At 30.2% G+C, this 20,211-nt stretch overlaps 1 protein-coding gene and 1 long non-coding RNA gene across 2 annotated transcripts in view; one reads left to right on the forward strand and one right to left on the reverse strand.

The window, feature by feature from the left end:
- LOC105258066 (potassium voltage-gated channel subfamily H member 8) overlaps positions 1-20,115 on the forward strand; it is a 47,916-nt gene extending 27,801 nt beyond the window's left edge. The window contains exons 5-16 of the mRNA XM_011269126.2: positions 1,240-1,367; positions 1,742-1,970; positions 5,566-5,729; positions 7,210-7,423; positions 9,331-9,510; positions 9,727-9,926; positions 10,740-10,989; positions 11,230-11,492; positions 13,444-13,595; positions 15,692-15,863; positions 16,917-17,301; positions 19,777-20,115. Of these exons, the coding sequence (XP_011267428.1) occupies positions 1,240-1,367; positions 1,742-1,970; positions 5,566-5,729; positions 7,210-7,423; positions 9,331-9,510; positions 9,727-9,926; positions 10,740-10,989; positions 11,230-11,492; positions 13,444-13,595; positions 15,692-15,863; positions 16,917-17,301; positions 19,777-19,982 (2,543 nt within the window). The 3' untranslated portion in view covers positions 19,983-20,115. The remainder of the gene's footprint in view (positions 1-1,239; positions 1,368-1,741; positions 1,971-5,565; positions 5,730-7,209; positions 7,424-9,330; positions 9,511-9,726; positions 9,927-10,739; positions 10,990-11,229; positions 11,493-13,443; positions 13,596-15,691; positions 15,864-16,916; positions 17,302-19,776) is intronic.
- LOC105258065 lies at positions 11,801-12,537 on the reverse strand. Its single transcript, XR_889713.3, has 3 exons — positions 12,252-12,537; positions 12,072-12,175; positions 11,801-11,984 (listed from the first exon to the last, which is right to left on the reverse strand). It is a non-coding gene; the product is annotated as an uncharacterized LOC105258065 (long non-coding RNA).
- Positions 20,116-20,211: the final 96 nt, after the last annotated feature.

Here is a 20,211-nt window from a genome sequence, read left to right on the forward strand (position 1 = left end):
GTGGATCGATTTTAATGAGGATGCGTTCTCACGATGCGTCGTGCCAAAATATACTCGACTCGAATTTGCATCGCAGGATGGGTAGGAATTTGGCCCTTTTCTTTCTCTCACAACGCCGTTTTAACGATTCACAACTTCGAGCACCGCGAACACGCAACACGCTGCACAAATTGTTATTGCAATATCGAAGTTTGTGGCCGAACGTCAATCAATGATTGAGTTGATGATATTGAAAAATTTATTCTTAATCTTGTTTAGGTTGCTACACAAGCCTCAAGATAGAACAATATTATACACATATTCGTAAATATATATGTATTGAGAGGGGAGGGAGGGGGGGGGTATTGAAAATTTTCGAAAACTTTAATCTCATCTTGAGTGAATCTTTATAGTAAAAAATCTCGTCTTGTAGTCTCATTTCGATTTTAATAACAATTTTTATCCAATTTAATAATTTGTTTAAAGTAATATTTATTGAACAATTGAGCAATTTGTTTAAAATAATAAAGATATATTTAAACTAATACATTGTTTAAAGTATATTTAACATAATTTTTATAATATAATTTAAAGTAACTTTTTATTACTATTTATATTATTCGTATAATTCCCAAAATGCAAAATAAATAAATAAACAATATATATATATATATATATATATATTTATTTATTTATATATGTATGTCTTAGTCTTGATAGCTAAAAATTAAAAATCTGATCTCTTGATTTTAGATTTAGCTTAAATTTCGAGGCAAGATAAGACAATATCAAAATTAGTCTCGGTAACTTGTGCAACTTTCAATTCGTTCTATTACATTATAATGTTATTAATATGATTGTATTCGAATTAGATTTTTATGAATTAATTGCAAAATTGTATTAGTCGGTAACAAACTTCTCACAAGATATCCACAAAACACGGAGCAATTCACCAATTGAAAAATATGTTATTATGCAACAAAAATTTTGTTTATTTTCATTGTATATGTATATATTATATATATCGCTTTTTATAAATTTATGTATTGAATTTTTCTTGTGCAATGTTACATAGTTACAAACGTTTTAAAATAATCAAGATTCGAAGACGTTTTCATCGAGAAACGCTTTCGTAAAATATATTTACATGCATTTGTTTTAATTATAATTTTTTTGCGATATTTTTGTCCTTCAGGACGCTTTGACGTGATTATATGCATATTCTCTGGTCTAATAATAGCATAATTTACAATTCCACAGACTCAAATGGCAATATTGACCCTGAGGCACCGCCTTCCAATTACGGTAGGAGAAGAAGTCGCGCCGTCCTTTATCAACTGTCAGGCCATTACAAGCAGGACAATAAGCACAAAATTAAGCTAAACAATGTACGTTTATATATTTTTTTCAAAATTACTACTAATTTTTTTGTTTTTACAAACAACACAAGTCAAATTGCAACGAACAATAAACATATTTTAATTCAATTAAATGTAATGAGAATTTATCGCTAGTAATATACATCGTTTGTTATATGTTGCAAGTTGATAATTATTACGTTTATTCGCGAATGATACATGTATATGTATAAGTTCATTAACAAAGAAGGGTATCAGTAGAAGAAGCTCGTATTTCACAATTAATTAGTATTCATAATAATATTTTATTGTGAATATTAATTTTTCAAGATTTGCATTGAAAAAATTAAATAATATAAATAAAAGCTCTTTTAACCCTTTTACTCTGCGTTACGTTATTTTAGACGCTTCTACATTCAACTGAACTACCTTTACCAGAATACAAAACGTCGGCGATCAAAAAGTCGCAATTTATCCTTAGTCATTACGGTGGTTTCAAATCCTGCTGGGATTGGCTGATCCTCATCGCGACCTTTTACGTGGCAATAATCGTTCCCTATAACGCAAGTTTCATTAACATCGATAGGCCTACCATGGTCAGTGACGTCGTCGTCGAAGCGCTCTTCATTATCGGTGAGTATACCCTACCTCCAATTTTCGATCCTCTCACGTTCCTTTTAGATCTTACTTTATCTCCTTGTTCTACAATTCTCTTGCTTAAATCGTTTTGTCAAGTAAATGAGTTTGCTATGTAAAGAAGACATGTGAATTGCTGAAGCTTTTATTCCGACACGCTGATGAACGAATCAATTATTAAGAAATTAATTAGTTTCTTACTCCCCTGATATCGATTTAACATCGGCAAATTATGCGAATGCACATAATATACAGGATCTATAAAAAGCACCGGGACGATGAAATATCTCGAAAACTAAGCATTCCAGAAAAAAATGTTTCAAATAAAAGTTGTAGGATTTCAAAAGATCTATTTACTGGCACTATGAGTTTAACCTTGGGTGGCGTCGCCATTTTTAAGAAAAAATATTATTAATTCCAAATTACATATTTTTTTCTTCGAAACAACTATGTGTTTTTTTTACATCAATTCATTCCTCTTATTATTTTGTACATAAAGGTATTAAGGTAAGATAATCGAAAAATGAATATTTTACAAGATATTTTACGGTTTATGTAAAATTAAGAAATTATTTTAAGCCTCATAACTCGAAAAGTACTTGATGAAAACTAACTTAATTATAGTGTTTTGGAAAGCTCTCGAGATGAGCTATAAGAATATGCAATAAAAAAATAGGAGGTTCCATTAAAAAAATTCTAGGTGGCCTTGCTCTGACCTTGGCGACGCTATCTAAGGTTAAACTCATAGCGCCAGTAAATAGATCTTTTGAAATCCTACAACTTTTATCTGAAAAATTGTTTTCTGGAATGCTTAGTTTTCGAGATATTTTACCGTCCCGGTACTTTTTATACACCCTGTATATGTATAATTTACATGTATATATAACATGCACTAATGCATTAAAATTATAATTAAACATTGTTATAAGCAATTACATAAGAGAAGAAAGCATATAAATTATCAAATAAAACATATAAATTATCAAATAAATGAAAAAAATCAAGATTTGGAATATAATTATCTCCTAACAGACATCATTTGCTCTCGTTATTTTGGAATAATGTTTCCGAAAAGGAAACGAAGAGAAAATCTTCCTTTCAATTGGCAACACGTGGAGCTCGTTAAGCCAAGAGAAGCGATCAGCCATCCTCTCTTTTTTGCTCTATTCTGCTTTATAAAGGCAGTGGTATTCGATTCAATTGTCGGCAGTCTCTCTCTCCGAACACTAGAAATCCCTATAACATTGATTTACATCGTGATATCCAAACGAAATTCTCTGAATGTATTTTCTATAAAATCTTTTCAATTAGGTGACGATGCGTTAAAAAGATGTAGGTACCGACAAAGCAACTCACATGTTTCGAATCAATTAAGTGAGCAAGGTTATTGTTACATTTCGATTAAAAGAAAGTTAACGAAATATGTCAATTAAGGAAATTTAATAATGATGAAAAAAAAGGGAGAGAGAGAGAGAGAGAGAGAGAGAGCCTTTGCCTGTGGAAAATCGTTTGACAATGGGATTATAATGCCGATCCTTTGATTACATTTTTTTCAATTGTTCGCAATATTGAGGCTAGTCTGCAAGCCAGCACTCTGGAACGTTGATGTAAGCAGTTCCGCAATATTAATCGTGGATACTATATTGTGTTGAGCTTCAATAAATAAACAACACAAGCGTTTTCAATATGCTCTCAGTCCAATATCGATTTTAACTGTCAAACAAAATTGCGCTGTCGTCAAATTAAACGAGATAAATAAAATTTGTATAAAAAATTGCCTGCATTATATAAATAAAAATAAACTTTTTATATTTACTGTCAACCTACGCTTCAAAATATATGTATTTTGAATTTTCGCAACAAGTTTTAACATATTAGAACTAATGTAGAGACTCAATGAATAGCGATATTTCGCGCGTATCGACGTATAATATATAAAACATCAACAATCTGCAACTTTTAAATAAGGTTTTAGATAAGTGGACGTGGAACGTGAATTTGTGGCTAAAATCCAATTTGTAAACGGGATTAAAAGGTATTCATTGCACAAAGCTAAAGTTTTGTTCAGCTGCTTGATACGTTTGCGCGAACAGAAACTTGGCAGGACAACAAGCAGAAAAGCCAGTTTCTCCTCTTAGCTTGAGATTTAGTTAGATGGTGTATAGGCACAGACTCCGCATTTACATTCACTCGCAATTACGATTATTGTCACGCCTCGTCGGGATCAATATCTACTATTTCATGAAAAAGTGCTTAATTGGCAATTTTTTATAAACGGATACAGTTTAGAGATATTCCAAGCAAACGAAGAGTCTCTCATCGGAAAATCGTAATTGCAATTATAAAATGCTTGAATTAAAGTCTGTTTGTTCCTTCGGTGTTAATTTTCGACATTTTATATGGATTTGAAGAAATGTCTTGTTGACATCTAGTGAACTAGATAAATGTCACGTTAAAATTTAACGTTTATTTATTTTATCTATTAAAACATTGCTTATAGAATTTGTAGCAGCAACTCTCGGTAATTCTAATACCTTTTGGCAAATTTAGATTCTATTATCAAATATTAATCACTACATTGAAATAAAATAAATGTGAATTCCTTACTAGATAAAACCATCTTTGTGGGAAATGGTTTTGTGCAGCACAATCAAACTTTATAACAAGTATAATTAGTCTTAAGGAATGTCATAGAATGATTTTTTTTCTAAATTTTATTGAGACAATTCAGATACAAATCCTGTTTTTATCATCTAAATTGATTAAATACAAAACATATGCGATGTCACAGTATTTGCTAATCATTTATCTATCTCAATTATTTTTTTCGCGTCTAAGAAATTGCTATAGTTACAAGACAATTTTCTAAAATGTGTTTGAACTACAGTGTTTGCTGGTATCTAGATAAAATGATCTAGATAATTATTTAGATAAAGAAATTGATCATCTTTATCTTTAACTAGATGAAAAAATACAAAGTATCTTTATCTTTATCTTAAGTAAAAAATATGTCATCTTATCTAAAAATTGTCTAAGATGACGTTTTCATTATGCAAAAAAGTTTTCCAGGCAAGCTTCTAAAAATCTATCTAAAATATCTAAAATATATTTTTTATATTATTATTATTAATATATTATAAATATATTATAAATATATTATAAATATAAATTAATAAATAAATATTTATCATATCATTTATATACCTTTTTGTTATTATTTAAATATTCTTTAGGAAAAGAGAAAGAATATGTGTTTATGATTTTAATATCCCATTTATAATCTGCGTCACATTTTTTACAAATATTTATAGTCTTATAAAATAAACAAAAATATCTAGACAATTATCTAGATTATCGCAATAATTATCTCATCTTTCATCTAGATTAAGTAAAAGCAAAATCATCTTTATCTCATCTATATGAGAGAAATTTACAGATTTTTATCTTTATCTTTGTCTAGATAATTTTAAAATTATTTACAGCAAACACTGTCGAACTATTTCAAAGGGATATTGTCTCGCGTTCCTGAAAGATTTCGATTATTCGAGAGATTGTGTTCATTGCGAATGTATACTCCATTATTCTTCCACAGATATCCTTTTGAACTTTAGAACAACGTACGTGAGTAGAAAGGGTGAAGTCGTCAGCAATAGCAGAAGCATCGCCGTCAACTACGTGAAAGGCTGGTTCTTTGTTGATCTCGTAGCAGCATTGCCGTTTGATTTTCTCTACGCTTCAGACGTTTACAGCGGCGAGGTTCGTATCTTCATCCGCTTACAGATAGATTTATGGGCTAGTCCATTAACTTCTTATAGAAAGTGGAGTCTAATATACAGTAAGTTCTCTTCTAAAATTTAATTCGCAATGTTTCCCGAAAGATTAGCTTTAAAACTTTATAGCGTTTTCCAATTATTAATTTAAGTGTTTTAATAATAAAATGGAAAAAAAATGCTAGCGCAAGACGTAAATTGGATTATTTGAATCAGGAGCCCGGAGAAATTTACGCATAGAGCTTCAGTATGTATTATATGCATCCTAATATCAGTTTTGTGGTAATTACCAATTTCGAATTTCCGCTAGGCATGGACCCGACGAAGAGAGGCTGAGCTAATTAATTCTGCCCATATGTAATAGAAAATCAATACCTTACATATCAGGATTAATATATTATTAAATTTCAATAAAATATTAATTTTAACATAATCGGTATCGATTACACAGGCCTGCGAGGTTTTTTTTTAAGATGCAATAGTCGATTTCCGACGTAATTTTGTGAGCTGAATTCGAATCTGGCCGTTGAATTTGCGTAGCACGTCACGTTTTTGAGTAATTTGTAATTGAATGGCTCAAAAATCGCTATTTTGGCCAATTTCATGAATTTATTGCGAGGAAACCAAATTTTTTGAAATATTTCTGCCAATGGTATCGTATAATACTCACTTTCGCCTTTCAAATCCACTTTCGATTACCGCCGCACGATTTTTCTTCGCTGAGATATATAATTATGACGTAAAAAAATTTACGTTAAAGAAAATTTATATAGACATCAATATGGTAGATCCATGATGTTGAAAGTTGAAAAGACTGACATATGTTAGATTCGGTTGTCTAAAAAAGTATTGTAAAGAAATATCTAATACAGTTGTTACACATTTTGATAAATTTTTCTAAATTTTATGCCTTTTTATTGTGATTCTATTCGTCATATTGGATGCGCCATTTTTAATTTCAAAAGGTGACAGTAGGTATTTAAAAATGTTTTGTTGTATTTTTACCCTAATTTTGATTCGTGAAATGTTGTAATTGTGATTAGTGAAATAAAGAGGTGGCACAGTTGATTTAGAATGACTTATTAGATCCCTATGCAAGACCAGTCTTATGACTTGTATACCTGAGCGAAAAAAAATCGTGCGGCGGTAATCGAAAGTGTGGATTCGAAAGATGAAGGTGAGTACTATACGATGCCATTGACAGAAATATTTCAAAAAATTTGGTTTACTCACAATAAATTCATGAAATTGGCCAAAATAGTGATTTTTGGACTATTCAACTACAAATAAACCTGACGTGCTACGCAAAAACCTGACGTGCTACGCAAATTCGGCGGCCAGATTCGGATTCAGCGCACAAAATTATGTCAAAAATCACTATAACATCTTAAAAAGAAATTTTGACCCCCTTTTTGCAGGCCTGTGTTATCTGTTACATATTTTTTCTTTATTGATTTTTGTTACAGGACTCAGCTCACAGTAATATCCATTTAGTGAAACTCACAAGATTACTGAGACTCGCACGTCTGTTACAAAAGATGGATAGATATTCGCAATATAGCGCGGTAATATTAACAATGCTAATGCTTTTTTTCATTTTGGTCGCGCATTGGTTAGCTTGTATCTGGTATGTCATCGCCGAAAAGGAGAGATTGCGAAATGATAAAGATTGGGACTTGGGTGAGTTTTTCCAGAACAATTTTAGTAGATAGATATTTATCTGTTTCCTGTCTTTTGATTTGGATAAAGTTTTTTTTCTACTAAATAAATTAATTTCTCAGTGTTTATAGTATAATAGTGATATGCATATAGAATATAAGATTGACATAGTAATGCCTCTGAGCTTAATTAATCTTTATCTAATAAGTTAATTTGATAGTTAGCTTTTTATAATGATTGCACAAGATTTTAAATTATTTCTTTGAACTTATTTTCTTATTTCTCGCCTAAGTCTATTTTCTAGATTTTCTTTGGTCTTATTCTCTTTTCTCGCCCTTACAATTTTCTTTATTGAGTCTCTTTCTGCCAGAAGACTTGATTTATTCTCGTATTCTTTCTTATTTTCAGTGTACAATTTGTTGTTAAATATTTTTTAATATTTTGATGTGTACAATTTGTTGTTAAATATTTTTTAATATTTTGATTCAAATATATTCTATATTTATCTTTTTTTCGTTTATGACAAAATTTATTACGGAACTTTTATATTAAATCTCATAATTTATTTAAATCTCATAATTTTCGAAAATTTTTCTGACTTTCTGTTTTTCTTTTGAAGTATTTTAAGGGGAGTTCCTCTGTCTAACTTTTATATCAGTCTTATATTATATATATTTTTCAGTCTCTACATCTCTTTTAGAGAATTTATATATTACTTCGAACTTTTCCTTTTTTTCTTCTTTTAATCTTTTAATTTTTATCCTATATATATATATTCCATTCCTATGAAAACACATTTCTCTATCTGTCTCCCATCTATTTTTAGTTTCATTATTTTTTTTATTTTCCTAAAACATTTTTTCCGTATTATTGTTCTATTTCTCTCCAATTTTTTTCTTAAATCTAATTTCTCTTCTATCTGTTTCTATTTTCAACAACTGCCTTTTTATTTCTTAACAATATAATCTGGTGTTCCAATTTAATCCTAATGTCTCTTTTATAAATTTATTCTGGCCCTTTTCATGTTCTTTCCATCTCCAAATCTCTATTCCGTACATTAAGATATTATTTATTGAATAGTAAACATATCCTTTTCTTACAGTCTCCGACAAATTTTCTTTGCTTTTCTATATTCTAGATTTATTTCATAGCCTTTTAATCTTTTTCTTAATATTTTTATCTGTTGCATTATATTTATCTTCAATGTATAATCTAAATATTTGAAATGATCGACTTTTTCTATCTTTATTCCGCATAACAATTTTAGTATATCATTTAATCCCAAAATTTAGTATATCATTCAATCCCAAAATTTTATATAGATACATATTTTACAGATGATATTTATATCGGGAAGTCAGAAATGTTCAACATGCTGTAAAAGTAATTAGATTACTTTCGAGAAGCACGTGCTATGTACATAGAAATTAATTTGAAAGTGATCATAGTGATCTATAAGAATTCTTCCACTCTATCAACTACTGTCTTAAGAAATCATGTTTCTACATTTCACACAAGATCGCGCGAGTTGATTTGTAACCATAGAAATGATCCTATGGATACGAAAGCTCATGCATAAAATTTGTAGGAAGATTGTTTTTCGATAGTTGTTGAGAAAATTTTTCTACGAAAGAACTACGTCTTCTAAAATAAAAATAGAAAAAAATAGAAAAAAATTCTGTAAAAAATTCTGTAAAAAATCTCTAATTTTATATTTTATAAAAATAAATATATAATGGAAAAGTTAAGAAGTTAAGAAGAGTTATAGCAGAAAAGTACAAATTTTAATATTTATACACAACCAGATAATATTTCTATTAAGTTATATAAAAATATGTTAGTACTGTACACTTATAAATATAGAGAGTTTTCAACAGTCTAGAGTATTACAGATTAAACTAAAACAACGAAATTATAATCTGTTCTAGGTTGGTTACATACTCTGGCTGAGAGATTGAAAATCTCTGTACAAAACGTTACGCATACAGAAAGCTATATAACGGCATTATACTTCACTTGTAGTAGTTTAACTTCCGTAGGGTTCGGAAATGTTTCGGCAAATACATTCTCGGAAAAATTCTTTTCTATTTGCACAATGTTGATTGGTGGTAAGTCTACTAATATAATGAGTTAACACACGTTATTTGTATAATGCATTGATATATTGATGATAAAGTAAATTTTGCCATATGCTAATTAATTGAAGATTATCTCTTTTCGCGGTATTTCGATGATACATAATACATGATTGTTAGCTTTATCTCACGAACATTAAATATATATGATTATATTGAATTATATTATACATGCGATTTGCGTTGCAGCTCTTATGCATGCCGTCGTATTCGGTAATGTTACTGCAATTATTCAAAGAATGTACTCTAGAAGATCTTTGTATCAAACAAAATTACGAGATCTTAAGGATTTTCTGGTGTTACATCAGATCCCGGAAGAGCTCAAACAGAGAATGCAGGATTATTTTCAAACCATTTGGTCGTTAAATCACGGCATTGATATACACGAGGTAAAATCTATTCTTCTTTCGATCGGATCTTCTCTTAATTATTATATTATTACCAGTGTTTGCTGTAGATAATTTCAAAATTATATAGATAAAGATAAAGATAAAAATCCGTAAATTTATCTTAGATGAGATAAAGATGATTTTACTTTTACTTAATCTAGATGAAAGATGAGATAATTATTGCGATAATCTAGATAATTATCTAGATATTTTTGTTTATTTTAGAAGACTATAAATATTTGTAAAAAATGTGACGCAGATTATAAATGGAATATTAAAATCATAAACACATATTCTTTCTCTTTTCCTGAAGAATATTTAAATAATAGCAAAAAGGTATATAAATGATATGATTAATATTTATTTATTAATTTATATTTATAATATATTTTTATAATATATGAATAATATAATAATAATATATTTATAATATATTAATAATAATAATATGAAAAATATATTTTAGATATTTTAGATAGATTTTTAGAAGCATGCCTGGAAAACTTTTTTGCATAATGAAAACGTCATCTTAGACAATTTTTAGATAAGACATATATTTTTCATCTAAGATAAAAATAAAGATACTTTGTATTTCTTCATCTAATTAAAGATAAAGATGAGCTATTTTTTTATCTAGATGATTATCTAGATAATTTTATCTAGATACTAGCAAACACTGATTATTACATATATTGGAATAAATTTAAAATGTTGTATTATTACTGTGATAAAAAGTAAATTATTACTGTGATAGTAATTTAAAATTTGTACGATAATTGTTTATTATTGCAAAACGAAATAATTCTTGTGCAGACCCTTAAACAATTTCCCGAGGAATTGCGAGGAGATGTTTCGATGCATCTTCATCGTGAGATTTTAAGTTTACCGATATTCGAAACCGCCTCTCAGGGATGTCTAAAGCTACTCTCCCTCCATATTAGAAACAACTTTTGCGCCCCCGGCGAATTTCTCATTCACAAAGGAGATGCGCTCTCATACATCTATTATCTGTGTAACGGATCCATGGAAGTTGTGCAAAATGACATGGTGGTCGCAATTTTAGGTAAATCATAGCAAGCATAATTCAATATCCGCGTTTAACAGAATTAATTTCTCATAATTAATAATCGGCATTTTCACATCGTTAAATTGTATCGTTAATGATAGTGCTTGAATTTGATAGATTTTGCATTACAATATAGTTTAAGATTTTTTCGAATCGATTTGCTATTTGATACATGATTATTTTACGAACAAATTTATCGATGGTATATTCTTTTTTTTCTCTTTTTCTTTTTTTAAGGAAAGGGTGATTTGGTGGGTTGCGATATAAATGTTCATCAGCAATATGGAAACAACGGCGGTGGTACGACCGGAACTGGCTCAGTTGACGTCGTAGTAAAATCCAGTTGCGACGTCAAAGCGCTAACATATTGTGATTTGAAATGTATACACATGCAGGGTTTAGTTGAAGTCCTCCGATTATATCCCGAATATCAGCACGAGTTTGCGCATGTTATACAACACGATCTTACATATAATTTGCGCGAAGGATACGAGGCAGAGGTAATTAACTCTATGTACTTTCATAAAAGACAGGAATAAAAATTTCACATTTTTTTTTATAAAATCCATGCTAGTAATAAAAACCGATATTTTCAGAAAAATCGACAAAACTGTTCCTTTTTATTGAAAAATATTAAAATAAATAGAAAACTTTTTTTAATATTCATCAATTTTGAGACAGTGTTTTCTAATTTAAGCTTTGTCCAAAATAAAATCCGCAATAAAAATCGATACAAAATAAATTAATTTTTTGTTAGATGTTGAAAGATAAATGCATACATATAAATCTGTACTGAAAAAATTGTTAATTCTGTTATTATTACATTTTTATTATTAACAAATTAAAATAAAATATAGTAAGAGGCCATAAAGAGCCAACGCAGTTGAAAGGCGTTTTTTTAAAATTATCCATGAAAACAATCATATTAAACGATCTTTCTTCTTTATTGACATCAAACGTTTCGGACTCAGTTCGAGTCTTCTTCAGTGATTCTGATAAGATAAAAAAGAACCAAATGAGATAACATTAAAAACGCAATATCATTATAGATAAGAGAGGAAAAAACATAGTCATCATACGTGCATAGTCTTAGAGAGCGACGCAAACTCGTCAAGGCAAGTCAACTCGAGAAAGCCAGATGCAAGTAGCCCTCTAAGCAGTGCAAAGCGCAAAGAGCGATACACTAACAAAATAAATGTACACGATGTAGATACAAAGCCTTGCAATAGGATAATCAACATTAGTCAAAGGCAACTCACTCGGACTCGAGAAGACGCAACAGAAACGACACGAACACTCAGCACGCACATAGCCGACTAGGCAGAAAGATTCGAACGATAAAATGACGTCAAAATGTGGTCAACAAAAACAATCTGTATACATTGAGGACAAGAGCAGTCCTAACAAACAACACATTATTATATCTTAGATATGTTTTCGATTATCGACAAATCGATGTATTTAACTTTAACGTATCACTATGGAGATTCAACGCTTAGAGGACTACTTGCATCTGACTTTCTCGAGTTGACTTGCCTTGACGAGTTTGCGTCGCTCTCTGAGACTATGCACGTATAATCTATGTTTTTTTCTCTCTTATCTATTAATGATATTGCGTTTTTAATATTATATCATTTGGTTCTTTTTTGTCTTATCAGAATCACTAAAGAAGGCTCGAACTGAGTCCGAAACGTTTGATGTCAATAAAGAAGAAAGATCGTTTTCATGGATAATTTTTAAAAAACGCCTTTCAACTGCGTTGGCTCTTTATGGCCTCTTACTATATTTTATTTTAATTTGTTAATTTCGAGAGCCTTTAATTTTGTTTATCTTTTATTTTATTATTAAACTAAAAGTTTAATATAAAATTTAGTAACATTTATACCTACCTTTTACGTTAAAAAATTTACATATTAATTAAGTTAAAAAACAATATTATATATATTCTATTACTTTAAACTATAATGATTAGTATGATTTAATTAAAGCAAAAATAGTTTTTCGCATAAAGTTATGTAAATATATTTTAATGTTATATTTTAATGTTACATATTAATTATTTTTATAGTTTTTGCTAGTTTGTTTCATTAGGTAAAAATCAAAATTTACTATGGCTTCCACTTATTAGATTTTTTTATCAGTCCTGATAAAAAAAGATAGAGAATTGCTGTAAACATTAGGTATTATCAGTTACTAAAAGCGGAGAATGATAATAGAGAAAAACTATTTTAAGATATATTTAAATATTGAGAAAATATTCTTTTCTATTTTTTTCTTTCAATTTTATACAAAAGAAAAAAATTGCGCTTATATTGAATAAGTGGGCAAATATATTTTGATACTGATATATTTTTGAACGAATGTATATGTTGTTGTTGTCTAATGAAAATTATCGACTTAAATTTTGCTTAATCATTGAATTTACCAGTTCTGTTGTCGCCTGAATTTTAGCAGGAATCCGATGTGAATGGTCCATCATTGACATTGCCCTCCATCAGCGAGGATGACGAGAATGCAGTCGAGGAGGGAGAAACTTCCCCTTTATCACCACCGAACAAATCACCGCTTCATACATCTTCGAGTCCGCGACATGCCAAGTTCAGGTAAGTCCTTTACCTATATTTATTGTACATTAAAAAAAGCATTCTCAAAATCATGTATATATCATATATATATAATCATATATATAGAGGAGACTGGGGACAAAAGTAACATTTTTTGTATTATAGGTCACTAATTAATTATCGTTAGAGACATAACAAAAAAGATTATATATTAAAAAACTCTATTTATTATTCTATTATTATATCTATGTTTCAATCTCAAGTGATAGATATTTAAAGAGCTACTAGCTTTTCGCAAGTACGTTGATTGTCATTTTTATCCTGGAGGCCTGGGACGAAAGTAACATAATCTGGGGATAAAAGTACCAGTTCTTATTTTCGAAAAAATAAAATAAATATGACTTTTTTCAATTTAGGGCAACTTTTATTATAATCTTTCATTAAGCAAGATAACTTTTATTATAAATTTCTATTATATTATATTAAAATAAAAAATAAAATAAATATTTATTTTTATCATCTTTGAAAAACTTAAAAGAAATAATTTTCGTTAAGCAAAATAATTATAAGTATCATAAAATAATTATATTTAATATCACACCAGTTTTGTACTTTTTTAAGTCTAAATAATAGTTTAATTGTGTAAAAATTGTATGATAACTACTTATACAAAAGAGATTGGTATCCGAATCACAATTATGGCATACGTAATAAGAATCGCCTTTGATACAGTTATTATGGGATCAGCCCTTACACTCTAAGCATTGAAACATGTTACTTTCGTCCACAGAGTGTCGTGTTACTTTTGTCCTCCAACACATTTTTTAGAATAAAAGCATTATAACCTAAATATGATGCAAGACTTGGCCAATTCAACTATAAAAACTTATGAATACATTTTAGAAGAATGCACCGGCAAATAATTACACCAATATATACACTTAAATTAGGCATAGATACAAAAAAATTAAAACAAGAAATACTTAGATGAATAATGCAAATACGCTAATTTTATTCCTGCATGTGCAACCGGTGTGATCGTTCTACAACAATTAACTGAAAAGGAAGAGAATCGGGACATACGCGTTTGATTACACATAGTACGAATTATTCGACATTGTGTAGGAGTAGATAGTTCAGTAGCAGGATTATTATTTTCATGACGTTGTTACTTTTGTTCCCGGTCTCCTCTCTCTCTCTCTCTCTCTCTCTCTCTCTCTCTCTCTCTCTCTCTCTCTCTCTCTCTCTCTCTCTCCCTCTCTCTCCCTCTCTCTCCCTCTCTCTCTCTCTCTCTCTCTCCCTCTCCCTCTCCCTCTCTCTCTCTCTCTCTCTCTCTCATTCGCTCACTCACCTGTAATTTTTTTTTTTTTTTACGAGAGAGAGAGAGAGAGAGAGAGAGAGAGAGAACGTTTTCTTATAAAATATAGAACGATTAAAAGAAGAAGACTGCGTTAAGTAAACGACAACAGAGGGTAAAAATTTTAATGGTGTAAAAAGCTTGAAATAATGGATGGACGTGAGAGTGTAGGAAAAAAGTTAATCTAGCGGTTTCCGAACTTTTTTTTGTTTTTCTCCTTTTCTCGGTTAAACATCTTTTCTTGCTGCAGTCTACTTTTTCCGGAAAGGAGTACTATTGCTATAAGAGAGTATGTATATACTAAGTCCCTCTTTTTTCGTTACGTACTACAGAATATCTATCTGATATATTTGTACAGAATATACTTCTATTCTATTTTAGTCTGATATAAAAATATTCTGTGATTAAGAGAAAGTAGCATTTAAATGCAAGAACGAAGTATAAGGAAAAAATATCTCGAATTGCACGACGCGTTCGCAATTTATCTATATCCTTTCCGAAGAAAGAGACTCTCGGTTATAGGATAACACGATTTTCCGCTCGAAGAATTGTGAAATACATATCCCAAAGTCGTGTTCTTTCAACCCGGCTTTTCAGATACCGGTGGTATCGATAAATTTTAGCAGAATGTCTATAATCCACTTTAGAAATTCCTTATTTTTCGGAATTCTTGTGCCGCGATTTCTATGCCATTTTAAACGCTGCCGATATTTCGAATCAAATAATCGCACAATAAAATTAATTGTGCGAACAAAATTAATTGTATTTAATATATCAGGGAAGACTATAGAGATGGGAGACGAGCGGCAAGGGGTGTCTTGGTACGAGGAGGAAGGGCAGCGCAGGTGATCGTACAGGAGTCTATGGAGGAGCACATTCGAGGATCGGTCGAGAGACTAGATAATCAGTTTTCCACATTGCATCAAGACGTTGCCACGCTCAGTAGCGAGGTATCTTATTTATACATAGATTTCTTATAATGTTATATACATTATATTTTAAAGCGCAAACGCATTAAGACGAATGCGAAATTGTTTTATATTTACTCAACAGCTACTGATACTTAATTTCTTTCGAGACTTTCTGACTTCGAATACGTCTATAAATAAATAAAAAATAATTAACTCAGAAAAATTCATTCGGTAGAATCGAATTTCTAATTCAATTTTACTTAAACTGATATAACTTTTTGATATACGATTTAACGAAACAATTCCAACAAAAGGAGTAATTTTTCTTTTTTTAAATAATATTTAACATGATTTCAAACTTAAAAATTTTTGTACTGCTTAATAAAATTTAAAGTGGAAATTGCATTTAAAAAAGTTATTTTAACGTAATTTATTAGGTATAACGGTATGATGACCCACATTTGCTTAAATCGATATAAAATACACTTATAATGAACAGATTTAATTAGTAGTTGAAATTTACAAAAAGTTATTAATATTATAATTAATAATTGCATCAATTTTTGATTAATTAAAATATTCTATAATTATAAGCTTTTTGAGAATATTAGAAATATTGATGCTTTTCCAAAGACTTTGATGAAAAAAGTTTTTAGGTATATTCAATTATAACGAATAAAAATAATTTTTGATAAAAATGATTGATTTTGTAATTTTTTAAATATTAAATCACATTCAAAGGAATTCTGTGCGGTTTTCAAATTGTGTGTACTGTTAACTATCGACTGTTTCGATACTTATTGGTAAGTTCATTACGTCTGAGCAATGAGTAGAGCGTTTTTCCTGGATCATATTGTACCATTTCATCCTATTACAAGTGTTGTGCTAATAATTTTTTATATTCCATGCAAAATTAAATATATTATTAATACTTTCGATCTTTAAAAGGAATTTATTGTAAAGATTAAAATCATTCTTTTTTGGGAAAAATTGATCGCTCGCATAGAACTGTGTTATCCAAGAGAGAAAAAAATAAACAGGAGACTCAGAGGTATTCGCCGCGAGATTAATTAATGCGCTATGGGTCGACAGGTACGCAACGCCATTCAAGCATTGCAGATGCTCGCCTGCTCACCCCAAAGTAATCCGAATTTGCCGACGCCGGCGGCGAGCCGCGGCAGCGGGGTCCTCGCGAGGAGTTCGTCCCATCCCCCGGACGCCATTTGTTGGAATCCGCCAGAGAGATTGATCGACGCGTCGACGCAGACGGATTGGCCGGTCGACTTGTTCGAGGCATGGGTGCGTGCAAACCCCCGCAGATCTCTAAAAGCCCTCGGTCTCGATCCGAATGTCGTCCTGAGGTTACCTCCGCCGTCGCCTACGCCGTCGCCGTCCTCGCCTCCGCCGCCGCCCTACGAGCCCTTATCACCTTTGGTGAGCTCGCCGCAACAATCGCCCTCGCGATCTCTAACAACAGGTAATTACATGACGAGCGTTATAAGCAGTGTTTGCTGGTATCTAGATAAAATTATCTAGATAATCATCTAGATAAAGAAATGGCTTATTTTTATCTTTAACTAGATGAAGAAATACAAAGTACCTTTATCTTTATCTTAGATGAAAAATATATGTCATCTTATCTAAAAATTGTCTAAGATGACGTTTTCATTATGCAAAAAAGTTTTCCAGGCATGCTTCTAAAAATCTATCTAAAATATCTAAAATATATTTTTTATATTATTATTATTAATATATTATAAATATATTATTATTATATTATTAATATATTATAAATATATTATAAATATAAATTAATTAATAAATATTTATCATATCATTTATATACCTTTTTGCTATTATTTAAATATTCTTTAGGAAAAGAGAAAGAATATCTGTTTATGATTTTAATATCCCATTTATAATCTGCGTCACATTTTTTACAAATATTTATGGTCTTCTAAAATAAACAAAAATATCTAGATAATTATCTAGATTATCGCAATAATTATCTCATCTTTCATCTAGATTAAGTAAAAGCAAAATCATCTTTATCTCATCTAAGATAAATTTACGGATTTTTATCTTTATCTTTATCTAGATAATTTTGAAATTATCTACAGCAAACACTAGTTATAAGGAGAGGGGGACTCACACGTGCTAAGGCTACGGACGATATCCGTAGGCAGAACGAATTCGAGGAATTTATTAAAACAATGGTTTAATACATAAAAAGGTTTCTCTTTGAAAAAAAAGATAGTCTGTTTTTTGAAAAGATACACATGGGACACGTGGGAGAGAAAAAATACTTCCTGGAAATTCTCATATACAACAGGGAGGGAAAGAGAGATACGTCTCATCGTAGGGGGGATAGTCCTTCATACGATTCCGCGAATATACGTGTCAACCTTTCCACGAAAGAAATTTTCTTTAGAAGAGAAAATACTCCTCTGAGTTTTCCCCATATTGCGAAGAGATACATTTTTCTATGGGAACAAAGAGAGAGAGAGAGATGTATCCCTTTGCGGGGAAGGTTGCGTATCCGCCCGTGTATTTTCGCAAACTTCTTCGTAATAAGGGTTGCGTGAATGGTGGACTTGAACTTCCGACGGAAACCCTCGTAAAGGGAATACCTTTCACCTTAGCTTCCTATATAAGATATCTCTTCGCATACGAGTTACTCATATCAATACATGCATACGTTTTTTCTAGAGGATCCTTACTTGTTTTCTCTATGGCAAAGAATATTTTTATATAAAAAACAATTACCTCATGTATGTATTTATTTTTCTTTACATATATATCAAGAAAAAATATGAATTTGCAACGAGCTATTATTTCTTAAGGATGTTTTGTATGTATAATACAATCCCAGCAAAAAGTAGCTGAAAATCAATATTGATGAATATATCCATTTTTGGTGTATTTTGAGTAAGAAATTGTATGGAAAAGATGTATTTTTTAATATTGCGTTTTTTACTGAAATATTCCGAATTTTGTTCATCGAAATGATTAACTTTTGGCAGAGAATTTCGCCTTGTGTGACAGATACATGGCTAACTTCATTGAATTATATTTAATATCTTTTTAACCAGTTAGTACTTGTATAATATTATTTGACCAAATATTTCCTCTGTATCTAAACTTTTGCAAATTTTAAACAAATTCTGAATATTATTTCCATGTGTTTTTGTCATTTGAATCGACGTGGTTATACGTTTCCCATAAGAACACATGTTAATTCGGTGCAAATTAAAATCCTTATAACTTGTGAACTTTAGTGAATCGATTTAAAAATTGTACTGAAGATTCTAAACATATGTAAGGATATTCTGTACAATTTTCATTAAATTCTTAATATTTTGGAAATAGGTACAAACATCCTTAAAATATTATGATTTCTTTACATTATTTCCTCTCATTATTTTTTGTATAATTGAGGGAGAATAATCGAAAAATGAATATTGAGATATTTCATAGTTTATCAATTAAAATTATGTCAAAGTATAAAATATTTCGTAAACCAATATATATATATTTAACCAATATATATTTAATTTTCGGTCATGTTATTCTATTAATTTTTTACACCGAATATGAAGAATCGATTTATATAAATAAATTAGGATGGCTTTTTTATTTAACAATGAAGATATCTTTGATAACCTCATGACTTTTATCCAAGATCAAACTAATGGCACCATCTTATATTCTTCTCAAAATCATCAAATTTGTATACAAAATATTTTTTGATGGAAGCCTCGGTTTTCGAGAAATATCAATGTATCATTAAAAATGGGTCACTCCGTGTGTATAAAAGTTGTTTATATAATACAAATTTCTCAAATTTTTCCGTTTGATGTAATAATCCACACTGTTTCGTCTACAATCGAGACTTGGCACCGAGAATTTTTATCGACGTTGAACGCTGACGCGTAATTTAAACCGATTTCAGGAAATGACAGCTACGTTTTTGGAATTACTCGCAACGCCTCGCACATTCCTCGATTGTACAGGCCGCCCAATTCAACCTGGGATCCTGACAACAAGCTGTGGCATCGATTTAGCGCCGGCGACGCCGATAACGTATCGATATATCAGGCGTTGCGTCTTCCGGAGTCACGCTCAATCCCTTCGAAGTTCAATCCCTTCGACAGCTGAGCTGATTAATTATTCCGGGCTTGCACAAAAATTCATTTATTCATTAATGTGAAAGAAAAGTCTGTTGCATTTAATTTTTATCAGTAAAAAAAAAGATAATTCTTGCATTGTGATAAAACGTTCAAAAAATTTCGATCTAAAGACATAATAAAATTATACATTAATCGATACACGAATTTATTAATGCTAAAAGCTTCAAGTAATTTAATTGGCAGGTCAATTACAATGT

The sequence above is a fragment of the Camponotus floridanus genome, unplaced genomic scaffold, assembly GCF_003227725.1.
Source record: "Camponotus floridanus strain SB8 unplaced genomic scaffold, Cflo_v7.5 scaffold36, whole genome shotgun sequence".
Lineage (NCBI taxonomy): Eukaryota > Metazoa > Arthropoda > Insecta > Hymenoptera > Formicidae > Camponotus > Camponotus floridanus.